This window comes from Dermatophagoides farinae, chromosome 1 (genome assembly GCF_024713945.1).
Source record: "Dermatophagoides farinae isolate YC_2012a chromosome 1, ASM2471394v1, whole genome shotgun sequence".
Lineage (NCBI taxonomy): Eukaryota > Metazoa > Arthropoda > Arachnida > Sarcoptiformes > Pyroglyphidae > Dermatophagoides > Dermatophagoides farinae.
This window is the reverse complement of record NC_134677.1, coordinates 5,165,193-5,186,641: the sequence shown is the minus strand read 5'-3', so window position 1 is coordinate 5,186,641 and position 21,449 is coordinate 5,165,193. Positions and strand designations below refer to the sequence as shown.

General features: G+C 30.9%; 9 protein-coding genes across 10 annotated transcripts; 5 read left to right on the top strand and 4 right to left on the bottom strand.

Annotated features, from left to right (window-relative positions):
- The first annotated feature begins 30 nt into the window (after positions 1-30).
- ash2 (Set1/Ash2 histone methyltransferase complex subunit ash2) lies at positions 31-2,352 on the top strand. The gene is made up of 3 exons (XM_047055259.2): positions 31-297; positions 355-611; positions 674-2,352. The coding sequence occupies exons 1-3, from the start codon at positions 167-169 to the stop codon at positions 2,062-2,064; spliced, it is 1,779 nt and encodes a 592-aa protein (XP_046911215.1). The 5' UTR covers positions 31-166; the 3' UTR covers positions 2,065-2,352.
- On the bottom strand, positions 1,675-3,306 carry LOC124492399 (uncharacterized). Its single transcript, XM_047055269.2, has one exon. The coding sequence runs from the start codon at positions 3,014-3,016 to the stop codon at positions 2,090-2,092; it is 927 nt and encodes a 308-aa protein (XP_046911225.2). The 5' UTR covers positions 3,017-3,306; the 3' UTR covers positions 1,675-2,089.
- Positions 3,307-3,431: 125 nt separating this feature from the next.
- Dim1 (thioredoxin-like protein Dim1) lies at positions 3,432-4,137 on the top strand. The gene is made up of 2 exons (XM_047055268.2): positions 3,432-3,522; positions 3,581-4,137. Exon 2 carries the CDS (start codon positions 3,614-3,616, stop codon positions 4,040-4,042), a length of 429 nt encoding a protein of 142 aa, XP_046911224.1. The 5' UTR covers positions 3,432-3,522; positions 3,581-3,613; the 3' UTR covers positions 4,043-4,137.
- Polr2K (DNA-directed RNA polymerases I, II, and III subunit Rpb12) lies at positions 4,052-4,514 on the bottom strand. Its single transcript, XM_075735287.1, has 2 exons — positions 4,265-4,514; positions 4,052-4,206 (listed from the first exon to the last, which is right to left on the bottom strand). Exons 1-2 carry the CDS (start codon positions 4,422-4,424, stop codon positions 4,184-4,186), a joined length of 183 nt encoding a protein of 60 aa, XP_075591402.1. The 5' UTR covers positions 4,425-4,514; the 3' UTR covers positions 4,052-4,183.
- A 95-nt stretch (positions 4,515-4,609) lies between these two features.
- On the top strand, positions 4,610-6,734 carry LOC124492389 (uncharacterized). The gene has a single exon (XM_047055257.2). The coding sequence runs from the start codon at positions 4,610-4,612 to the stop codon at positions 6,635-6,637; it is 2,028 nt and encodes a 675-aa protein (XP_046911213.1). The 3' UTR covers positions 6,638-6,734.
- Positions 6,735-7,072: 338 nt separating this feature from the next.
- Positions 7,073-8,166, top strand: LOC124492396 (uncharacterized). Its single transcript, XM_047055267.2, has 3 exons — positions 7,073-7,664; positions 7,733-7,916; positions 7,988-8,166. Exons 1-3 carry the CDS (start codon positions 7,446-7,448, stop codon positions 8,023-8,025), a joined length of 441 nt encoding a protein of 146 aa, XP_046911223.1. The 5' UTR covers positions 7,073-7,445; the 3' UTR covers positions 8,026-8,166.
- Positions 8,064-9,715, bottom strand: LOC124492393 (uncharacterized). Its single transcript, XM_047055263.2, has 2 exons — positions 9,150-9,715; positions 8,064-9,063 (listed from the first exon to the last, which is right to left on the bottom strand). The coding sequence occupies exons 1-2, from the start codon at positions 9,553-9,555 to the stop codon at positions 8,627-8,629; spliced, it is 843 nt and encodes a 280-aa protein (XP_046911219.1). The 5' UTR covers positions 9,556-9,715; the 3' UTR covers positions 8,064-8,626.
- On the top strand, positions 9,150-12,486 carry LOC124492378 (uncharacterized). The gene is made up of 2 exons (XM_075735286.1): positions 9,150-11,418; positions 11,660-12,486. The coding sequence occupies exons 1-2, from the start codon at positions 11,325-11,327 to the stop codon at positions 12,202-12,204; spliced, it is 639 nt and encodes a 212-aa protein (XP_075591401.1). The 5' UTR covers positions 9,150-11,324; the 3' UTR covers positions 12,205-12,486.
- On the bottom strand, positions 12,218-18,005 carry uex (metal transporter uex). 2 transcript variants are annotated; one of them, XM_075735284.1, is made up of 7 exons: positions 17,371-18,001; positions 17,212-17,296; positions 15,395-16,581; positions 14,029-15,332; positions 13,785-13,964; positions 13,402-13,728; positions 12,218-13,345 (listed from the first exon to the last, which is right to left on the bottom strand). In XM_075735284.1, the coding sequence occupies exons 3-7, from the start codon at positions 15,919-15,921 to the stop codon at positions 12,516-12,518; spliced, it is 3,168 nt and encodes a 1,055-aa protein (XP_075591399.1). In that variant the 5' UTR covers positions 15,922-16,581; positions 17,212-17,296; positions 17,371-18,001; the 3' UTR covers positions 12,218-12,515. The 2 variants fall into 2 exon arrangements, with proteins under 2 accessions (XP_075591399.1, XP_075591400.1); XM_075735285.1 differs by having other exon boundaries at positions 13,405-13,728; positions 17,212-18,005.
- Between the last annotated feature and the right edge of the window lie 3,444 nt (positions 18,006-21,449).

Below are 21,449 nucleotides of genomic sequence, written 5' to 3'. Positions count from 1 at the left end.
AAAATTGAATTTTTTGAAACCCTGCAGTGTACACCGCAAACTTTATTCTCTGTGTATGTACGGTACACGCTGTGGCAACAGCTGTAGAAAAATCATGATCATTGTTTCATGAATCTTTGGTACTATAGTTTTTTCAATTTTGTTGAAAATCATTCATTTTTGGATCATGTTGACCACAATGGATGCTATAAATGACCAAAGTAGTAATGATGCATCTAATTTAATGAAATTTGATGATTGTTATGTTGGCTTTCATAATGAAGATAGTAATCTAGTTTCTAGTGAATCGAATGACAAGTAAGTTTTCATGTTTGATTGATACAAAATTTTGATGTCATTACGCTAATTGTATAGATGCGGTATGGATGAGAATTCTATCAACAATGGCAACAATAAAATGTTTTATTTGCAACCAAAAAATTGTTATTGTGGCCAAGATCGTAATCCAGGCAAAGTAGAATTACTTTGTGCTAAATGCATGAAATGGTTCCATGAACGTTGTGTCAATCCTGGATTGGCGCATCGGTTGATCCCATTTCTAACTACTTATGTATTTTTCTGTAGAAAATGTTCACCAAACAGTTTAGAATCATTTAAACGAACCCCAACAAGTAAGTAGTGAAAATTATGAGTAATAATCATTTTAATAACCGAATGATCATCTTTATTTCAGATTTCTCTCAAATTTGTCAGACCGCAATAGCCAATCTAATACATGTCCATTCGTCTGAAGAACAGATAGCATTTTCCAAAGACAAAGAAATTATCCCGTTCATTGATGTTAATTGGAATATTCTGGCCAATAAACCGAAGCCGCAGAAAAATACTTGGCATTCCTCAGTCGCAAAAACAATGCAAAAAGATAGCGATACATTCGTATGTAATGATGATCTGAACAATTTACATGTCACACTTCGCGATCGTGATCTTAGCCGTATTGCTCCAAACTATGAAAACCTAAAAAATCTCAAGGAACTTAATGGTGGACAAAATGCCAACGCCAATATAAGTTCACGTTCATTGCGTGGTATGAAAAAACGAACCGGTCAATTGGAAGTTGGAAATGAAATGATACCAACAAATAAACGACAAAAATCTGAACTATCCATACCGAAATTACCAGCCAGTGGATTTCCATCGGAATTTCTTTTCAACAAAGAAGGGTTTCGTTACATATTGGCTGAACCAGACGATAATGCACCTTCACGAAAAGAATTTGATGAAAGGCACGAATTTGCTGGCAAGCAAATACCAGGTTTTTTGTGTCGAAAGTTGATGCCAGAAAATATTTTGCTATCAATGAATGATCGTGCTCATTATTTAAAAATATCTGAAGATCGTAAAACTGTGACGGGCGAAAAAGGCTATAGTTCCATACGGGCGACTTATGGTGTATCACATGGTACTTGGTATTATGAGGCACGAATTATCGATAAGTCCGAAGATAGTGCATGTCGGATAGGCTGGGCACAAGAATTGGCACAGTTGTTCACACCTATCGGGTATGATAAGTTTGGCTATTCTTGTCGATCATTAAAGGGTACAAAATTTCATGAAAGTATTGGTAAACATTATATGGAAGGTGGATATGGTGTAGGAGATGTACTCGGTTGTTTAATTCATTTACCGCAGCCGAAAGATTTGATCAGCGCTACCAGCATATTGCCAAAAACATATAAGGATAAACCTTTATTTAAATTTAAATCGTTCCTATATTTTCAAGAAAAAGACGAACCAATTCGTGAAGCTGTAGCTAAATTGAAATCATTGGAAGCAGCTAAAATTGTCTACTTTCGAAATGGGCAGAAAATCGGTATCGCATACAACAATATATACAGTGGCCTTTACTATCCAGCAGCTAGTTTGTTCAAAAATATTTCACTGAATTTTAATTTCGGTCCACATTTTCAATGTCCACCAGATGATGATGCTGAATTCGGGCAATCATATCGTCCAATGAGTGATGCCGTTTTTGATACACAAATTGAACAAACATTAGCTGATGTCATATATCTGGTAGAAAATGAAGGGAAGCTTAGCCTTGATGTTTTTTATCAAAATTAGTCTCAGCTTTTTTAGGAAAATTTTCTTATTTGTAATATTTCTTCGGAACATTTTTGTACAAAGCTTCAATCCAATCGATCTGATCGAAAATAACTTGTCTTAAGCATTCAATATAAAATGATAGAATTAAATATCTTTGTTTTGGAGCTACAACCAGATCGTGTAAGGGCAATCGCCGAAATCGTATCCTATCATCACCATTCGATTCATTTTTCTTATATTCGAACATATTTTCAATAAATTTCAATTTCAAACCCTTTAGTTCTGAGTAAGGATTAAATATAAAAATCAAATCTTGTTGTATCTTTAAATCTTCGTTCGTCAAAATTTTTGATGCATAAGGATCGATATAGAAGACTATTTTATCACCGAAAAATGTTTGATAAGAATTGTGGTTATAATTGAAAAATGTACGATCTAATAATGATTGTTCTAACGATTTCTGAAGATATGGAAGAATTCGTATTGGTAGATCTTTGGTCAAATTCAAATGTACCACGTTAAAGGATGATTGGAAGGATTTAAGATTATGGTTGCAGATAGTGAATATTGAATCAGCTAACTTTTTGATGTTTTGTTCTCGATTTGCAATAAACTTTTTTTCGCTATTGTTTTCTATTAGAACTTGTTCGGGTAGGTGCCAATCAAAGGCTAATGTTGGACCCCATAGTTGTGAATTTATTCCAGATTGTAATATCAATCGGGGACTTTTGGTAAATCGACTGAACAGACAATTTTTCCACAAGCCATAACGAATTTGGGCGTCATTATGTGAGGAATCGAAAATTCCTGTTAGATCGGTTGATAATTCGGACGTAGATTGTTGTTCCTTTAATTTTCTTCTGATCAATTTTTTAGCTTTGGAACGCATTTTCACCGTTTCCCGAAAATAAGATTTGACCAATAAAATTTGACGTTGTTCTGAAGATTTCATGTTAAGCATAATTTTCATATTTTCAATTGATATTTTTGAAGGTGTACGAGAGTTTAAACGGCAAAGATATTCATATTCACAGCATATTAGCCGAATTTTTAATTCCGTTTCTTTTGAATCAGCAACAAGTTCACGAAAACGTTCAATGTCAATCGGCTGAATAATCCGATTGAAACGGATAAAAGAAGCAACATCTTCGCTTGATTTCGTTAATCGGTCAAGAATGGAATGATCTTTCAGTTGTTCTAATGTCGAACATCTCCTTGAAAAATAAGAATAGAAATAATTCCAAGTTCTTTGTCGATACATTTTTGTATGTCGTGCAACATTCATTGATTATGAAAACCCGCTGCTTTTTCAATATCGATTGTATCGATAGCGTTGATGATTGATGGACTTGAGTCAATGTTTATTTTATTCATTTATTATTTTTACAACTATAAACTCAAAAAAGCAGTCTTATTTTTATTTTATTATTATACACGAATTTGATTCATTACGAATTAATAGATTTGCAATCAAAAGTAAATTTTTCTCACCTTTCAAAGTATAATTTAATATTTGTATTCTGATTCATTCCAGTGTTCAATAAGCAAAGATTATTAAATACTCAAAATGTCTTACATGTTACAACATTTACACAATGGATGGCAAGTTGACCAGGCAATTTTATCCGAAGAGGATCGTGTCGTAATCATTCGTTTTGGACATGATTGGGATCCGACCTGTATGAAAATGGATGAAATTCTTTATGGTATTGCTGAAAAGGTAAAAAATTTTGCCGTCATCTATTTGGTCGACATAACTGAAGTACCAGATTTTAATAAAATGTACGAATTATATGATCCATGTACGGTCATGTTTTTCTTCCGAAACAAACACATTATGATCGATTTGGGCACTGGTAATAATAATAAAATCAATTGGGCATTAGAGGATAAGCAAGAAATGATTGATATTGTTGAAACAATTTATCGTGGTGCACGAAAAGGTCGTGGTCTGGTTATTTCACCAAAAGATTATTCTACTAAATATCGATACTAGAAATTATAATAATGTATAATGTAATTTATTTATTTTTATTATATCGGAAAACTGAATGGGCATTAAATAAAAATTGATGAGATGGCAATTATAAATTGATGAAAAATGATTAATAAAAATTTGTTCGCTCCACATGTGACTTCATCGGGCATCAAATACAATCACTGAAATTAAAATAAAATAAATAAATTCAATTTTAAAATTAAAAAACCTCTATCTTACATCGTTTAGTACGTTTTTTGTACATGATTCGATAGCCACATTCACGACAACGAATAGGATCTTTGAGACGAATTTCATTATCGGCATGACATTCGGCACAGATGTAAATCATCGGTTGTACTTTTAAAGGATTTTTCGGCTTGTTATCTTTGTTGTCCATGATTATTATGTTGTGTAAGCGTATTATTTTAGATCAAGTGCAAATGGAAATTTTTTTTTCATTCAATGATGAAAAACGTGAGAATTGAATGATAGAAAAATACTCAACACACTGTTCATAAATGAGATGATTAATCACGTGTTTCAAATTAAATGGAATCGAATAATCATTATCCGAATTAAAATATGGATTGGTGTAATCGTTTTCCGTATCTGGTTCCGGTATGGCATTCATTGAGTAGTCAAAATCTTCGAATTTCTAATGATAATAGAATCGATCCGAATTTGAATATTGAACTCGGTGGAATCGGCACTTACGATGATATATATTACAAACAATACCAACGACTCCCATATCGAATCGATCGACCGACATTGCCATTTTTTATCAATAATGATGATCATAGCCATGCAAAATTTTCTGCTCATAATTGTCTAGCATTCTGTCCAAAAAGAAAAATTTTATTTTCATCCAAGCATGGCCAAATTAATGTGCTCAACCTTAAACAGTCCGACAACACAAACAATGGAGGTCATCGATTTACAGCCGAACAATCCTCTTCCGTCAATCCTTTTGTATATGATATTGATGATGTTTGTACCAAAAAACTAACCAACGATTATATCTTAGGTTTACGGCTTTATGAAAAAAGCGACCAGATCGAGCTTCTAACTTACTCTCGAAAATCCTTTGCCATATTTAAATACGAATCATCTTATGGAATCAAAGATAGATTAAGCCCTATTACCAACCGCTTCAATTCACTTCATTTTTTTCCTTCACATGATTCGCTTTTAAACACATGGGATCGAAGCCCAGATTTTTATCAACAATTTTTAACCACTTATATCGATAATCCAATAATCTATCGTAGTGATATTGAAAAACATACTCTGGTTGTGGAGAATACGATAAATGTCGACATTTTTCAACCACGTAATCAGTTCATTCATTTAGAATATATGAAAAATTTCAACCCCTTTCTCTATTTATATGGTACACACGAGAATATCTGGTTAGGTGATACTCGAGTCAAAATGTCCGGCGAAAAAAAACAACCAAAACCCTTAATCAACTCTAAAGAATTTGTCTTTTTCAAACCATTCGAATTATTTCAGACATTCCATGTTAACCCTGTCGACCCTCATCAATTTATTACCACATCAGATTTCAACATCAATTTTTTCGACCTTAGATATCCAAATAAGAATTTATTTCAAATCAAACACATGATTTCGGATAAACTGGTAAATCGATTGTTGGCGATTAAAATACCATCAAATCAATCCTGTGATACTCTTATGTTAATGGCTTCGAATCATATCAAAACATGCCTTCTGACACTCAATTCCGATAACATTCAGCCAAAAATGTTACATGTTCCATTCTATTTGGATTGTCCGCCTTCAATTAATAAACTATTCCCAATCATTTCTGAAAATCAAAATTTTATTCGTGGTATGCAATTTTTACCACAAACATTGACAGAAAGTTCCAGTTGCTTTTCAACAGCATTTCTTATGAATAATGGAGACATATTTTGTCAAGATTTTTGGCCAAAATCTTCAAATGATATTGATGCTGATTTGGCTGAAGATTTCATGTACGAAAACAATGTTGGTAACAAAATCTATCTGAATTCTGAATTAGATACGATTACTAAAGATTACATGAACGAAGTCTTAGAATATTTGAATAATAAAGAATCGAAAGTTTCTGAAATAGCCAATAGTCGAAATATGAAGGAATATTGCCGCAAATGCAATGATAAATTGCCATGCACTCCAAATCCGATAAATTTTTGCTACTGTCTTCGTTCAGAAGCTAAATCAGAAGAATTAGAACTATTTACTTCCAATACAGATAGCTTCAATGATATTCTATCTACTGAAAACTCAACCGTAGCAATCGATGGTAAACTTCGTTATCGTGATGGCGATCAAATCGATTTCGAATTTATCAAACAAAATTGGTTTCATTTGCAAAATGATTCGACGAAGGATGGTGTTCGACAATATTGTCGCCCATTCACACGAAAATTATTTGATCCGTGGTATCAAGGAATAATTGATGAGTCTTCTCCATCTCCAATTGTTTCTAGCTCATCATCTTTATTATTAGCATCTCAGCCGACATCATCATTATTACCTCATGATGAACATAATGATGATGACTGTGACGACCATAAAGATTTTCTATTGAATAAATATTAGTCATAAAAATCTCATTATCATAAATATATTCTTAAGCTGTGATTTTTTTATTTTTCTTTTAAAATAGAAATAAAAATTCAATGTTAATAAATGACAATGGTCAATGGTTTTGTTGTTGTTTCGTTTTCCATCATTAATGACAATGAGGATGAGCACGTTATGAATTGAGTGTTTCAAAGTCGATCCATTCCAAGAGATTTTTATTTCTTTTATCATTCAAATGTTTTTGAATCGCGTGATCAAGTGTATGCCTGAGTGTAACCTGTTGCTCACAGCTATCATCGTTTTTGACGAAGGTTTGTTTCGACTTGAATAGTGTGTCTTCTTCAGCATCGACCACTGCTTTTATACCTGAAATCTTGATGATGATATTGATGGTAAGACATATGAGAAGAGAAAAAGCACAATATTTTTTCTAAATAAGAGACCTATTTGCGAGCATCTTGTTATTGTTGTTGTTTTATATGGCGTCGTAACTTTGAATAATAATTTAATAAATGAAATTAAATTCATTCACAAAAAACGTCAATTCGATTGCTATTTTGTGAAAAAGGTGGTCATCGTTGTTGTTCGTCAGATGTTTACTAGTTGGCCTTCAAATGTACTCCTTGATGTATTGATAATATAATCATTCATTTAATCAATGAAAATTTCCCAAAAATCAGCATTATTGATCATTACCTCTATCTATAACCAACATTAGACGATCAGCATTTTTGAAAATTGAATTTTCTATCGTGCCATAATCATATAATCTTTAAAGCTCTTCATTGTTGCACACTATTTCATTACATTACATACATCCAAAATGATGGCTGATTATTTGTACAGATTTTCATTGGCTCTATTTGCCACTTCATTCGTTATGATCAATGCTGAAATTTCCGATTCCGGTGCTCAGCAAAATAAACCCGAATTTAAAGTATTGGGAAAAGATCTTGAAGAAGCAAAAGAACGATGGATGGAATTAGAAGATTGGGGTGATGATGATATGATGCAGCATCCAATCGATGAAGGTCTTCGACGTGTAAGTTTCTCATTTAGTTGTATCGTCTTGATGATGACAAATTTGATATCAATTTTTGATGCTTATAGACACATCGTGAACTTGGCGAAATCTGTACCTATTCACGTGATTGTCGTTCCGGTTGCTGTCAATTGGATCGTGAGACTAAACTTCGTTCCTGTCAACCAAAAGCAAATGTAGGCGAAAAATGTACTAATGCACAGGTAAAGGCTGATACTTATGTTGATGCTTGTCCATGTGTTGCTGGTTATGGTGAGTTTTTTTTTTTTTTTTTTTTGAATAAAATATCATTTTTTTAAATTTTCTCTTTACATTCATTACAGATCATTGTTCATTTCCCAAAGAAGTGTGCACGAAATAAAACCCCACCCAGAATAAATTCGTCATAATCATATTCTATTAATTTAAAAAACATCCCATCAGAATTTATTCAAATGATATGATGTGACAATTTTCAATAAATTAAAATTAACAGAATAAAAAACAATTTTTTACATTTTTATTCGATCGCTTTATCTTTTACTGTGTGTGTGTGTGTTTGTGTTTCCATTCGGCTTGTACGATTCTCAAATCGATTGCAATGGTGATGGCTATATTGGTGCAGGCAATATATATATAAAAAAACGACACGACGATGAGATAAAAGAGAATATGTGATAAATCGCTATGGCAGACAGACTAAAATATCTACGATGGGAAACAGCAGAAAAAAGGGACATATTTTTTCGTTTTGTTTCGACTAGAAAACACGTCTGTCACAGCGGTCCTTTGTTCTCTCTTGATGGTGACCATAATTTGATCAATAGACTGTAAGACCATGTTCAGACAATTGGCGCCACTGGACAATAACAACAACAATTATTAGTGTTATAATGATTGTCAGTAAATTTTCGAAAAAAGGTGTCAACAATATCGAAAGTGATGGTCGATCATCAACTATTGGTTATCAAAATGCCGACTGATTAGTTTTGGTTCTTCGAAACGAATGCCATAACGCGAACATCATTGCCAATGTAGAATAGCATATATTTTCCGGGTAATGGATCCACTGAATAACCAAAATCACGGCCAATTGTACATGACCATGGACTTGATTCTTCATATTTTTGATCCAACATTTGACAAAGATAATCTGCTGCATCATCGAAATCACCATTGAAGCGATCTAATGCATCAACGACGAAAGTAACAGCATCCAGTTGCATATGTGCAGGCATTTCGACAATTTCAAAATTTGTATTGTAAATGTATTTGAATTGTTTAGGATTTGAACGAATTGCTCGTTGTTGACCATTGTGATTGTTTTCATTCAAATTTTGACCATTATTATTCTTAGTTTGATCTTGATTAATCATCCGAAATAGATGACCATATTGTCTCAAGGCAGATTTGGTTATACCTGTTTTTAAATTCAAAAAAATTTATTAGATTAAAATAAGATAAGCGACATATTAAAATAAGATGATGTGATAGAAAATTAAGCACCTTTATTCGTGAACATAGCATTACATTCTGGATCAGGATTTGTACAGCAAATATGTCCCAAATTTGAACAGACACCGGGTTTATAATGGCCTTCAAGACAACAACCATCAGGTCCGTTCATGCTCATACATTGTCCATAAAATATTGATTTGCCATCCGTTCTACCATTGGCATGAAAATAACATTTCTCCACAGCTATCGTTTTTGTTTCAATTGGAACATTTCTTCGAACAATATTCGATTTAGATGTAGTTGATGATGAAAGAATGAATGCATTCGATGATGAAGTGTTTGTTATGGTAGTATAACTCAGCCATGCAAAATAGATTACGAATATGATATGATGATGCAATAATCGTTGATTTGATCGATGATGATCGTAAAATTTGATAATCAAAATTGTCATTTTTGTCAATGATAACCTAAACAGATTGATTCTATACTTTGTAAAAATGAAGTTTTATTTTTTATTGAAATTCACGATGATGACATCGAAGTAAAATGAAGAGATGATTCATTAGAAACCGAATATTTATACATTTCGAAAAGACTGACTTTTGTTAACTGAAAGACTTGGAGCTTGTGTTAGTACTATGTAGTAGTTTCAACAACAACGTTTAGGACATGATAAATGGCTATAGTTCTTTAGTAGAGTGTTTCAATAGTTTTGTTTTGTCGCCATTATCTTAGACCAGTATTAATTCAAATGAAGGACGAAAGTAGTCAATTTTGACCAATTATATGGTTATGGGCCATTATATTTACAAGACAGAGCACTATGTACATTTGCGAAGAAAAAAAAATTGACTAGACAAACATGTGACAAAATTCCATACGATCTGTCTTTTTTTTCACTAGATTGAAAATCCATAAGCCATCAACTGACCTTCTAATCCTGCATATTTTCTATTGTTTCTAAATTTAAGCTTATATGATTGTTAAAATTTAAAAAATAAAAAATACTAATAGTGACAACCGCCCATTGAAATGTTAAACTACGAAGCACTGTTATCTCAAAATTTTAAGACGAGAAGCAAAAATTGAAAAAATAGAATGACCTGTTGAGAAAGACAAGGATTATCTAGTAGGTTGGAGTCAAACAAAAAAAGTCAAAATTATTGAGATGTATCGATTTATTCAATCTCTATCTTTCCCTTGATTCGTACAGTTGATTAAACCATAGGTAGCAGAGACGATGGCTAGATAATTTTTTTTTTCATTAAAAGACATTGTAAAACTTTGGTGCTGGACTTTACTTAGACCTAGATTGTCATAAAGGTATTTTTTACATGATAAAATTGAATAAATTGATCCAATACAAGAACTTTATGAATAATGGTGACTGGAAAAAACAACGAAGCAATGAAAATGAATGAACTGATGAAATGGACGGCTAAACGAACCGGCTCCAAAGATGATGGTCATGATATGATCTCATATTATATATTATTGTCGCGATCCCAATTACCATATAATTGAGCTGCCGTCGTCGTGGCTGTTGTTATATCGTCGATCCAATTTCTCATCGTCGAATCGAATTCATATGGTCAATATTTTATTTATTTATCTGCTGTTTGTATAAGTGTTTCTGTTTTTTCTCTACTCTAGCAGTTTAATCAACTTTGATCTGATATATCTGATATATATTGGTGAAAAAGGAAACATTTGTCCGAACTTTTTTTTTTTGGTTGGGGAATTACGTTGATGATTTTTCTCATCGATTGTGTGTGTGTGTGTGTTTTGTGTTCTATCAATTTTGATTGCATGATCGAGGGTAATTATTGATGTTTGTATATGCGGAAATAAATTTCGATCATCAACATTATTATCGAACTGGGTTAGTGGGCTTTCTTCCTGGCCAGGTTGTCCGTGTTTGATGATCAAACAATTATCATTTGTTGAAGAGATACTTCATAATATAGTTCATACCGATCACATCAATACACAAAAAGAGATAGAAAAAGTCATCATGACAATTCCAAAATTTGTTTGTCACCGTTTTCATTTTCATTTGCATACAAAAAAAATGATACACCTCGAACTCTATTTGATATTTTTTTTTAATTTTTGCTATAAAAATGCATCGATTTTATTCGAAATTTGTCGATTTTTATCCAATTTATTTATATCAATACGGTTTTTTACCGATAGTGAAAATTTTTAAATTGTGAAATAATGAAAATGACGAATAACAACCGAATAATAAGAATACGAATGATATCGCTGTGGATTTCATTATTCATAGTGGCTAGCCTATCGATTTCAATTGGCAAGTGTTTTTCAATGTTACTATGATATCACTCATGCATATTAGATTTCATTACATACAATTAACTTGTGTTTTATGACAATTGACAATTGATTCATTCTGTTCTCAAGAATTAAAATCGATTCGATGAAGAGTTAACAATTTATTTTTCATAGTTTTATTCTGATTAAAAACAAAATTTTATTTTCTATTTTTTCTTCCATCATCACAATCATGGTGATCATCATAATGGATATAATAGCAAATGCATGGAAATCACGAGAATGTCCAATAGATAGCCAAGATAATCGTGAAACATATCTCTGTATTCGACCGTGTGATTTTGAGGATAACAGTCTGGAAGGATCGTCACCGTCTCGCAATCAACATGGAAAAAATGTTGCGGCCGATGATAATTTTTTCGTTGTATTTTTCCCGCCAAAACCAAAAGATCAATATGAACGAAGCCGTTTTAAATGTCCGGCCGGTTTTCGTCAGACAAAAGAACGTGATCAACAATGTTTTTGTGAACGGCCATACACACCATATGAAATGGAGATGCAACGACGTGAAAAATGTGATCAAACATTTGAACGGTGCCGTATGTATGGGGCTAAACCGTATGATTGTAATCATATTATTGATACTTGTCCATCGAATCTGATACGCGAATATTGTCTAGCCGGAAAAGTTTTTAAAATGCGTTTTGCTCGTGTTGTTTATGAATTTTGTCATCTATACCTTCGGCTTCCGAAAGATGGCCGTCAACATTTTCTGGAACCACAAATTGATCGTAAAAAACATTGATGGTCAATTATGATTATTTTTAATGAATCATCATTTTAATATCGTGGATATTTCTGGGAAATGTGATAAATTTGATTCAACAATCATTATTATTATCATAAATTATTTACAGCGAAAACAATAACAAAAGTAATAATGAAATATGACCAGTACGAAAACAATTTTCAAACAACGGAATTCAGAATTTGCATTCTCCAAGCAAATGAATCCAAGAAAAACCCTTTTTTGAATCACTTCTGGAAAATAAAAATAAACCGGAAAAAGAATTGAGCGATTATATTGTTCATTTATAAATATTTATGTTTGTGTTATCATAAAAATGTTGTATGTTCATCATTGGGCTTTGTTTGTTGAGGGACAGTCGTTTGACTGTGATCACCCGATTCATCTAAGGCCGATAAACTTCCATTACGTAATAGGCTTAATTTTTCCTTTAATTCTGGTGCCAGTGATGATGGCGGCTGTGGAACTGGTAGGTTATCTAACAATGATTGTTGTTGCTGGTGTTGAGAATCACTGGTCAGACTTTCGATTGAACCATATGAACGTGGTGAATGATTACCAGTGAGCAATTCGATCGCATCGGATCGTCGTACCGTTGGTGAAGAACGGCGATTACTAAGACTTTCTGAAGTGACAATTCGAGTTGGCCGTATTTGATCGACAATAAGACTATTTTTGGATTGTGATCGAAGACGTGGATTGTTGAGCGTTTCACTCATCATTTGTTCATCATCTTGATCAAATTGATTGCCTACAATGGTTTTATCTTTGAATTTTGGCATCAAACTTGAATCGGCCAAGTTTGTACCCATACTAATTTTTCGATATTTTGGTGGGAGATTTTTCAGATGCCGTGAGAGACTATCATTTTTTGCGCTACCAACGGGTATCAATGGAGCTGCAGCTGTTGTATTTTCTGAGGAATCTTCACTTTCTTCGATTTGTGATTGAGATTTTTGTAGATCACTAGAACGTTTAGTTACCACATCGGTCGTTTTCAATGCCATTTGATAAAAATCTTTTGTTACTTTCATGTAGATTACTTTTTCCATACAGATTAATGTATAATCAGGTATGAATATGTCCGATTGTTGAAAGCTAATGTTTTGCTGGCTGCTTTTCTGGCTAAGACTATCAGCTTTAGAGAAAATTATCAATTGAAATGAAAAAGATATTTTTTATCAGTCAACTTACCACTTTCTTCGTTGAATGAACGATTATGTACAATAGTTCCATCATCCGTACTGGGTATAGAAGACGTTAAAGCACCGATGCCAAAACAACAAAATGGTCCGGCATCATATTCTTGGTTTTCTTTGGTTACAATTACCCGGGCACGTCCTTCCAATATCATGATGAAATAATCAGCCGGTTGTCCACGTTTATATAAGATATTTTCAGATGAAATATTATCAATATTAGGTTTACGTGGTTCGCCTTTGGCTTCGAAATAAATATTCTTGTTCATCAAACGTTTGAAAACTTCTTCTGAAATTTTTTTTGATGAAAACGGACCGACAGCTAAAATTATTGCATAATAAAATAAAAAGCATTACAATGAGATAAAAAAAACTCACAAGAAGCTAAGAAACGGAAGGCAGCTAATGCAAGCTGAGGTGAAATAGCCACATTGTTTGAATATTCCATTATGCTGCTATCATCATCATTTTTTTGCTTGATTCCCGCTTCACGAATGAATTCCAAATAATTCGATCGACTTTGAACGTTTTGTCGCTTCTGTTTTCGACGATTATCGGCTATATTTTATAAAGCAAACATTTATGAAATTATTTGAAAAAACTTTTGGTCATGAAAACTTACAAATTACATCTGTTTCATCATTGATTTCTGCCTGAATCAATTCTTCGATAACATCTTCAAGGGTAACAATACCAATCGATTCATAGTATGGATCCTTGACGCCATTATCGATGACACGTTGAATCAATGCCATGTGTGATTGACCTTGTTTGAATTCATTTAACATTTTGTCTAATTTATCATCTTCGAACACTTTTAACAATGGATGTGAATAAAAATCAAGCACTACTTTCAATTGTAAATTATGATCTGGATCGATCAATGAAAGATCTTTCACATGTAATAAACCGACAATATTATCACGATTACCCTCATAGATAGGAATGCGCGAATATCCAGAATTATTGATCAAAGTAAGCGTATCAAAATTGAGTATTGTATCGTATGGTAACATAAACACATCACTGATGGTTGTCATAATATCGGCGACAGAAATTTTTTTAAATTTTAACGCACCAGAAATTATGTTCATTTCATCTACTTCGAGATTATTATAATCTTTTGTAACACGAATATATTCCATTAAACGTTCACGATCATAAACGCTACCTATTTCTTCACCAAGAATTTTATCCAATAATTTTGATATTGGATATGATAAAGGAAATGTAATAAACATGAATATATAGGTAACATAAACTGTTTTAGCACCAACTGCCAGCCCATGACGTGAACAAAGTGCTTGAGGAATGATTTCACCAAAAATTACAATCAACAATGTTGAACCAATCACAGCAAATATACCCGATGTGAGATCATCCAATAGGATGGTCAATGTTGAATTCACAAGAACATTACCGAGCAATAAAGTGCAAAGTAAATAGTTTCCACGTTTTCTCACTGGTGAAATCGTTTTGGCATAATATTTTTCATCTTCGGTTCCACAGCGTTCGATGACTTGCAATTCATTTTTATCCAATGCCATAAGACCTAGATTTAGGCCAGAAAATAGACCGGACATGACCAATAACAATAGCAACAAACTTATATGCAGCCACATTGGCAATAACGGTGCTTCAGATTCAATCTGATATGAAAGATCATTACCGGCATAGTAAAAATAATCATCTTGTGTCAGATTTTCCGAATAACAAAGATGATATGGTTTTGAACTAGCTGGAAGTTTAATAAATGAATAAGCTGTTTGATCATCGGTATGAATAGCCTCGAATTTTTCATCCACTGAACATATCACTGATTTGGAATTCGGTGCGATAAGAGAAAATCCGATTAGGAAATCTTTACCAAAATTTTTACCAAATATTCGTACTTCGACATTGTGATCGGCTTTGATTGCATAACGTCTATTTTTAAATATAAATAAATTCACAGATTTAGAATAATTTCTATAACGATTCACACTTACTCATCATTGGAAACAATAGCTTTTGAATCACCAATCAAACGAAATCCACTGATTGTCGATGGAGTGGTATGATTATCAATAGAATTGACTGAAATCGTATTCCGATTGTATCGGAATTTATTAGTCGTTTCTTCATTTGCTACAGCTGCAGCGTCCAAACGTGCATACCATGCACGAAGGTTTGCTGATGCAATAGCTACATCGGAAATATTCGGTGATGAAGATGAATTTATAGCAATACCAGTGGGTAAACTATTCACAACCAATGATGATGAATCAATGATCGAAACGATAATCAAAAGAATAATAATGGCCAAGTATTGGAAACAATGATAAAGAACAGATTTTGAAGATCGATTATCGAAATCATTGCACTTTACACTGGTTGAGCAATTGCATAAGGCACAATATTGATTAATTGATGAAAATTGCAGATGATCGTATCGCTTTCGATAATTACGATTAACACTATCTAGGTGAATCCCAGAATAGTCTGTAGTTCTACAGAATACACGTTTGTAAACCATTGATGGCCGATTTTTCAATTATCGATGATGACGATGATTGTCAAATTTTTTTTATGTTCAAATTTTCAAATGATAATTATTCAAATTAAATGATGCACAATAGGAATACAAAGGATGATGATGACATAGATGAAAATGAGGTTTTGAAAACTATTAGGATTATGTATGTAGAATGACTGACTGATGATGATGATGAAAGTTTTATGGCTTCAAAATGCGAATGATGTGGATAATATATAATTGAAAAAAAAGATGTAACAAATATCGTAGTAATAATAAAAAAACAACTTGTTCTATATGTTGGATTTTTTATGAAAAAATGGTGATCTAAATAAATTTAGATTAAATGGATTTTTTTCTGGATAACAGCAGTGACAGCTGTCAATAAAAAAAAATTTTGTTCTGATGACGGTGAAAAAAATTGGTTATTGCTTTTGGTTTATTATTATTGTTAAGGTTGGAGAATTGTTTGTTTTTTTTGTATTCGTTTCGATCGAATCAAATCGATATAGTAAGTTGTTCAGATGAATGTTTTCAACAATATATTCATTCAATTGTAATCAAAATAAAACGTTGCAATTTCCGTCGTATAGAAGCCACCAAATGTTGTTGTTTTTCATCCGGATTTTTCGGATTGTTATTATTATGCCAATGTTGAATCTTGCTCATGTTCAAAGGTAAAATGGTAAAAAAAAATAAAAAGAATTTATTTATTTATTTTAGTGTATTTAGAAATAATGTTTGTTTGGAGTTTATAAAAAAAAAATAAAACATATATAAAACCAATAATGACTTTGACATATTTTGAAAAGTTTCAAAAATTTTTTTAGCCTAAAATGATGATGATGGTTATAATAAAACTCTCAGGTATGAAGCTTTGGATTATATTAAATTTAAAAAAAAATTATCTAAATCAATAGGTATAAAAGCTTTTTTTGTTTTTTTTCTTGTTTCTTTAATCACAAAATCATTTAATCATTTTGTCACATATCGCAATGTCATCATTGTCTATATAATTCTATGTTATCAAACATTCAAATGCAAAAAAAAAAAATTTTTAGGATTACAAAGATTTTAGATAAACATATATCTACAAGGTTGTTATTCAATGTAATGAATTTGAGAAAAAAAAAATATTCGAACTAATGAAGGGATATGTGTACGAATAAAAAAAAAGTGCGAATGAACTCTTTACTATATGAACAGGATGATAGATTGATTGACAAGACAATAGAATCTTAATATATAAAAAATAAACAAAGACATAAAAATCATTTTTTTTATTATTACCTGTTGATGTGAAAATTCAGCTGATTGAAATTTTCCAGATGAATGAAATGAAAATAATGATGATGATCTATGAACAAACCATTGACTAGTTTTGTTTATAATTACAAAAATACAATATAGAATGACCAAATTTTATATGGCTAGATATGTATTAAAGACCTGATAAGTTTTGTTTTTGAAAAAAAACTAATCATTCATTCAATTAGTTTGGCACTGGTTTTTTCTATTTATTATTTTATTATTATTATTATTAAGAACGTAATTATTTTCGGGTATATAATTTGATTTGGAATTTTAGAATAATTTTGTCATTGATTGATTCTGAATAGATTGAAGATGACTGTAATCATCATAATGATATGATATAATCATATTATAATGTACATATGCTAGTTATAGTCTTGTTGATGAAGATGACAATTTCAATTCATTTATGTAAACCATAAACATTATTTTGATGATGAATAGAAGAAAAAAAAACAAATATACAGACACATACACACACACATGTACATACACATTGAATTCAGTTTTGTTGTTGTTATATTGAAGATATATACAGGAAAGAGACCAGAGACACCAAAAAGGACAAATCACTGATGCTGATGATCATCATCAATGAATAATAATAATAATAACAAGAAAAAAGCTAACAGAAATCTGACGAGCATGTGATGTAGAATTATTTCGAGCATGTGCGTCTTGCATTCGAATCGGTGGATTGTTGTGAAATATATAACTCATGTTTCAGTTGAAGACTGGATATATTATTATTATTTACCAAGATATACCCAAATGAACAGAGCAAGCTTTGTGATGGGTGATTGCAAATAATAAACGGGCGATGAAGCGCGATCTTGCGACCGAAAAATCGTCATTTCAACCAATCGTAATTCCCATTGATTGACATTGATGTACTTACCATACAAAATTGATAAAATTTCCCATGCATGCAAATATCCTATATTTTTTTGTCAATTTCTAAATGATTTTTGATGATAAATCATTGATAATGTATTTAAAAGCTATAGATAATTACAACAACATTTGAATCAAAATTGACATGAAACAGAGATGTGTTTTTTCAACATTCATATGATATGATCTCATTGATGAAAATCTTAATGCTTTGATTCGAAACGGATCAATCGAATCTATCTGTTTCATAGTTGCATAATATCATACACTGTTTAACATTTGAAAGAATGGCTTTTTTTTGTTGTTCATCTCTAAACGACGATAAGATTATGATTGTCAATGGCACCGACAACAACAACAACAACAAAAACGAAAAAAAAACAATACTATTCCATTGATGATGAACGGTAGTCTTAAAAATTGATTGTGTGATTGATCGATAATTTTATGCTCGATTTAAATCTGGCCACATGTGTATAGAATGTCTAACAATAGATCTACTGATGATTTTCTCTGAAATGGTCATGACACCATATAAATTATACATGTTTTTGATTTGAATCAAACGAATGACTTGAAAGAAAAAAATTTTCACTCTTAATACAAGACAATTTTCGAGCTAAAACGTCAAAAAAAAACGGAAACAAAATGTTTTCTCGTATCATGCGAACAATTTTTTTTAAACCAAAAGTTAGTATCGCCATCTATCATAAGAGAATTCCATGAGTTAAGAATTTTTCATCATTGGTATTATCATCATCATCAATAATAATAATATGAATAAATATAAATATTTTCCTGAAAATTGATTGATTATGAATCTAAAGCAACAATTTTGTTGTTTAACAAGAAAAAAACACCATTTAAACCATAATAAATGGCTTTTAACTACATTATGATATATTATTATTATTACATTTTTAGTTTAATAAACAATGTTTACACAAGACCTAAATGATCAACAATAATACGAATCATCATAAACATTGTAGTAAAATGATAAGAATTGTGTCGTCAGTAATTCATAAGCAACAAATTCGATCAATTCATTGTATAAAAATGAATGAAAATTGTTTTTTTTTCATTCTAAACATCCATATATAGCTGTCCATTTATGCGCCTAGCAACCAATCCAATCAAACAAATAGCCAAGTAAAGTCAGTAATTCTATTTCCAATTCTTTGATTTTGTTATTTTTTTCAAAAACTATCTGGGATAGAAGAAATGGAATCAAAAAAAAAATAAAAAAAAATAAAATAAATAAAATTGGAATTAAAAATCGAAATAACAACAGTAAAAAAAAATCAATAATGGAAAAAAATTGGATGAAAAATCTGAAAAATCAATCTTCGATGAAAAACAAGGATATGAACAAATGAGAAAAAAAAACAAACCAATTCGAACAATCCAAAAATAACAACCAAAATTAAATGGAATATCCTTTATTGCAAGGTGTACACATGAAACCCATGCAACATCCACCCTAAACTTATTGGCATGTTGACCTTCACATTTTTTTCTGATCATGATTTTATATTAAAGTAATTTCATATTTTAAATATCACCAATTCAACCGTATTGATATTGATGATTGTTTCATACAATGTATGAAATTTCAATATCAATCAACCGAACCAAAAAACTAGTGAAAAGAAAAACAACACCATGATTGAAATTATTTGATTCATTAATGAAAAATATTTCAATTAGAATTGAATTGTATTTCCATGGAAAAATAGCTCCAATTTTTATGCAATTTAAGAGCAGATTCATCAATCTCGATTGGTTTATCTGTTTTTTTTGTCTGTTGAATGTTCACTTTTGTCATTATTTCTATTTCGATATTTTTTTCTGCTACAATTATTTCGAATAAAAGCCAAAAAAGACAAAATTTTATTTTTTACATTGAGTTTTCTATTTTTTCTATTAATATCTTCACTCATTTACATTCATAATCATCACGATAATTGTATTTTTTTTTTTTTTTTTTTTTTTGAAAGAATGAATCTTGCGGTGTTTATTCGTGTTTTTTTTTTTTTTTTTTGCTAACTCCAGTTTGTAGATCCAACACTCAGAAATGAAAATTTCAATTACCGTTTTCAAACTTTTTCCATATAAAAAATAAATAATAAATAAATGCTGTTGTCAATGTGATAACGATGAAAGTTTTCATTATTACATCCATTATCATAATATAGCCATTCATTTTTGAACAAATATCAAAATTCATGTGATTTTGTAATAAGAAATAAAAATGTTGGATTTTAAAAATTTTTATTTCGAATTTTATTTCCTTTTTCAATTATTTCAAAAAAAATTTTCCATCAATTTTTAACACAAATTCTTTTTCATGTCACATATAAAATTACATTAATGATGAGTAAAAAAAAACTTTAAAGAAATGTTGCAAAATGCATGAAAGTTATTCTTCTCAGTTACGAACCAATAGGCGCATTTTTTTTTTTTTTTTTTTTTTGGTCAAAACCAGTGATTTCGAACACATTTGTTGTTATTGATAAAATTCTATAGAATCCAATAACTTTGAAGTCAAGTGACCTTTTTTTCGATAACACAGAAAAAACTCTGAATGAAAAAAAAAATAAATAAAAAATGTGATTCATAGAATGTACCGAGTTTGTGAATTTTGTTTCATTGAATTAAATGGAATTATCTCATTTGATTTTCTTTGCTAGTTTTTACTGTTATTGATGATGATAATGAAATTATTCGAATCAATGAACAGTGAATCAAGATCAACTAATTATCCCTTTTATTTTCTATTATGCCAGATATAATAAGCCAAAAAAAACAATAATTTACCCTAATAATAATGAATATATTTAAATGTATAAACATTTTGTTGATCGTTCATTTATTTTACGTTACAGATTAATGACGACTGCTGTAACAGACCAATAAACTCAAACCAACGATCCATGAAGAATTGTCGATGATCCTAAATAGAAATCAGGATTAATCTCTAATATATAGAATTAGTAACAATTTTCTACAGTTTTGTTTCAGTTCATTCTTGAGTTCGTTATACTTTCATTATTGTCTTTATATTCAACATTTGCATATATTGACAAAATCTTTTCTAATAAATTCATTGATGACTAATGAAAAGAAAATGAGATTAAAATAAAGTAAAATATTACTGGACTTGTTAATGGATGTGAATCTTATTCTTTAAGAAAAATATAATCAGTACTGCTGTTGTCAAATTTTTTCAATTCCTTGTTCATTACATTGGTTGTTGTTTTGTTTTCAAATTAATGAGAATAAAAATTTCGATTCTTTTTTTATCGATCGAATTTTTA

Coding starts and splice junctions, on each gene's coding strand:
- uex (XM_075735284.1), bottom strand. CDS start 15,921: ATGGTTTACAAACGTGTATTCTGTAGAACTACAGACTATTCTGGGATT. Junction 13,965..14,028: donor TGATGAAACAGATGTAATTT/GTAAGTTTTCAT, acceptor TATAAAATATAG/CCGATAATCGTCGAAAACAG. Junction 13,729..13,784: donor CTTCCGTTTCTTAGCTTCTT/GTGAGTTTTTTT, acceptor CAATAATTTTAG/CTGTCGGTCCGTTTTCATCA.
- ash2 (XM_047055259.2), top strand. CDS start 167: ATGTTGACCACAATGGATGCTATAAATGACCAAAGTAGTAATGATGCA. Junction 298..354: donor TCTAGTGAATCGAATGACAA/GTAAGTTTTCAT, acceptor CTAATTGTATAG/ATGCGGTATGGATGAGAATT. Junction 612..673: donor ATTTAAACGAACCCCAACAA/GTAAGTAGTGAA, acceptor TCTTTATTTCAG/ATTTCTCTCAAATTTGTCAG.
- LOC124492399 (XM_047055269.2), bottom strand. CDS start 3,016: ATGAAAATTATGCTTAACATGAAATCTTCAGAACAACGTCAAATTTTA.
- LOC124492378 (XM_075735286.1), top strand. CDS start 11,325: ATGAAAATGACGAATAACAACCGAATAATAAGAATACGAATGATATCG. Junction 11,419..11,659: donor TAGCCTATCGATTTCAATTG/GCAAGTGTTTTT, acceptor TGGATATAATAG/CAAATGCATGGAAATCACGA.
- Dim1 (XM_047055268.2), top strand. CDS start 3,614: ATGTCTTACATGTTACAACATTTACACAATGGATGGCAAGTTGACCAG.
- Polr2K (XM_075735287.1), bottom strand. CDS start 4,424: ATGGACAACAAAGATAACAAGCCGAAAAATCCTTTAAAAGTACAACCG. Junction 4,207..4,264: donor CAAAAAACGTACTAAACGAT/GTAAGATAGAGG, acceptor TTTTAATTTCAG/TGATTGTATTTGATGCCCGA.
- LOC124492389 (XM_047055257.2), top strand. CDS start 4,610: ATGGATTGGTGTAATCGTTTTCCGTATCTGGTTCCGGTATGGCATTCA.
- LOC124492396 (XM_047055267.2), top strand. CDS start 7,446: ATGATGGCTGATTATTTGTACAGATTTTCATTGGCTCTATTTGCCACT. Junction 7,665..7,732: donor TCGATGAAGGTCTTCGACGT/GTAAGTTTCTCA, acceptor TGATGCTTATAG/ACACATCGTGAACTTGGCGA. Junction 7,917..7,987: donor TCCATGTGTTGCTGGTTATG/GTGAGTTTTTTT, acceptor CATTCATTACAG/ATCATTGTTCATTTCCCAAA.
- LOC124492393 (XM_047055263.2), bottom strand. CDS start 9,555: ATGACAATTTTGATTATCAAATTTTACGATCATCATCGATCAAATCAA. Junction 9,064..9,149: donor TGCTATGTTCACGAATAAAG/GTGCTTAATTTT, acceptor ATTTAAAAACAG/GTATAACCAAATCTGCCTTG.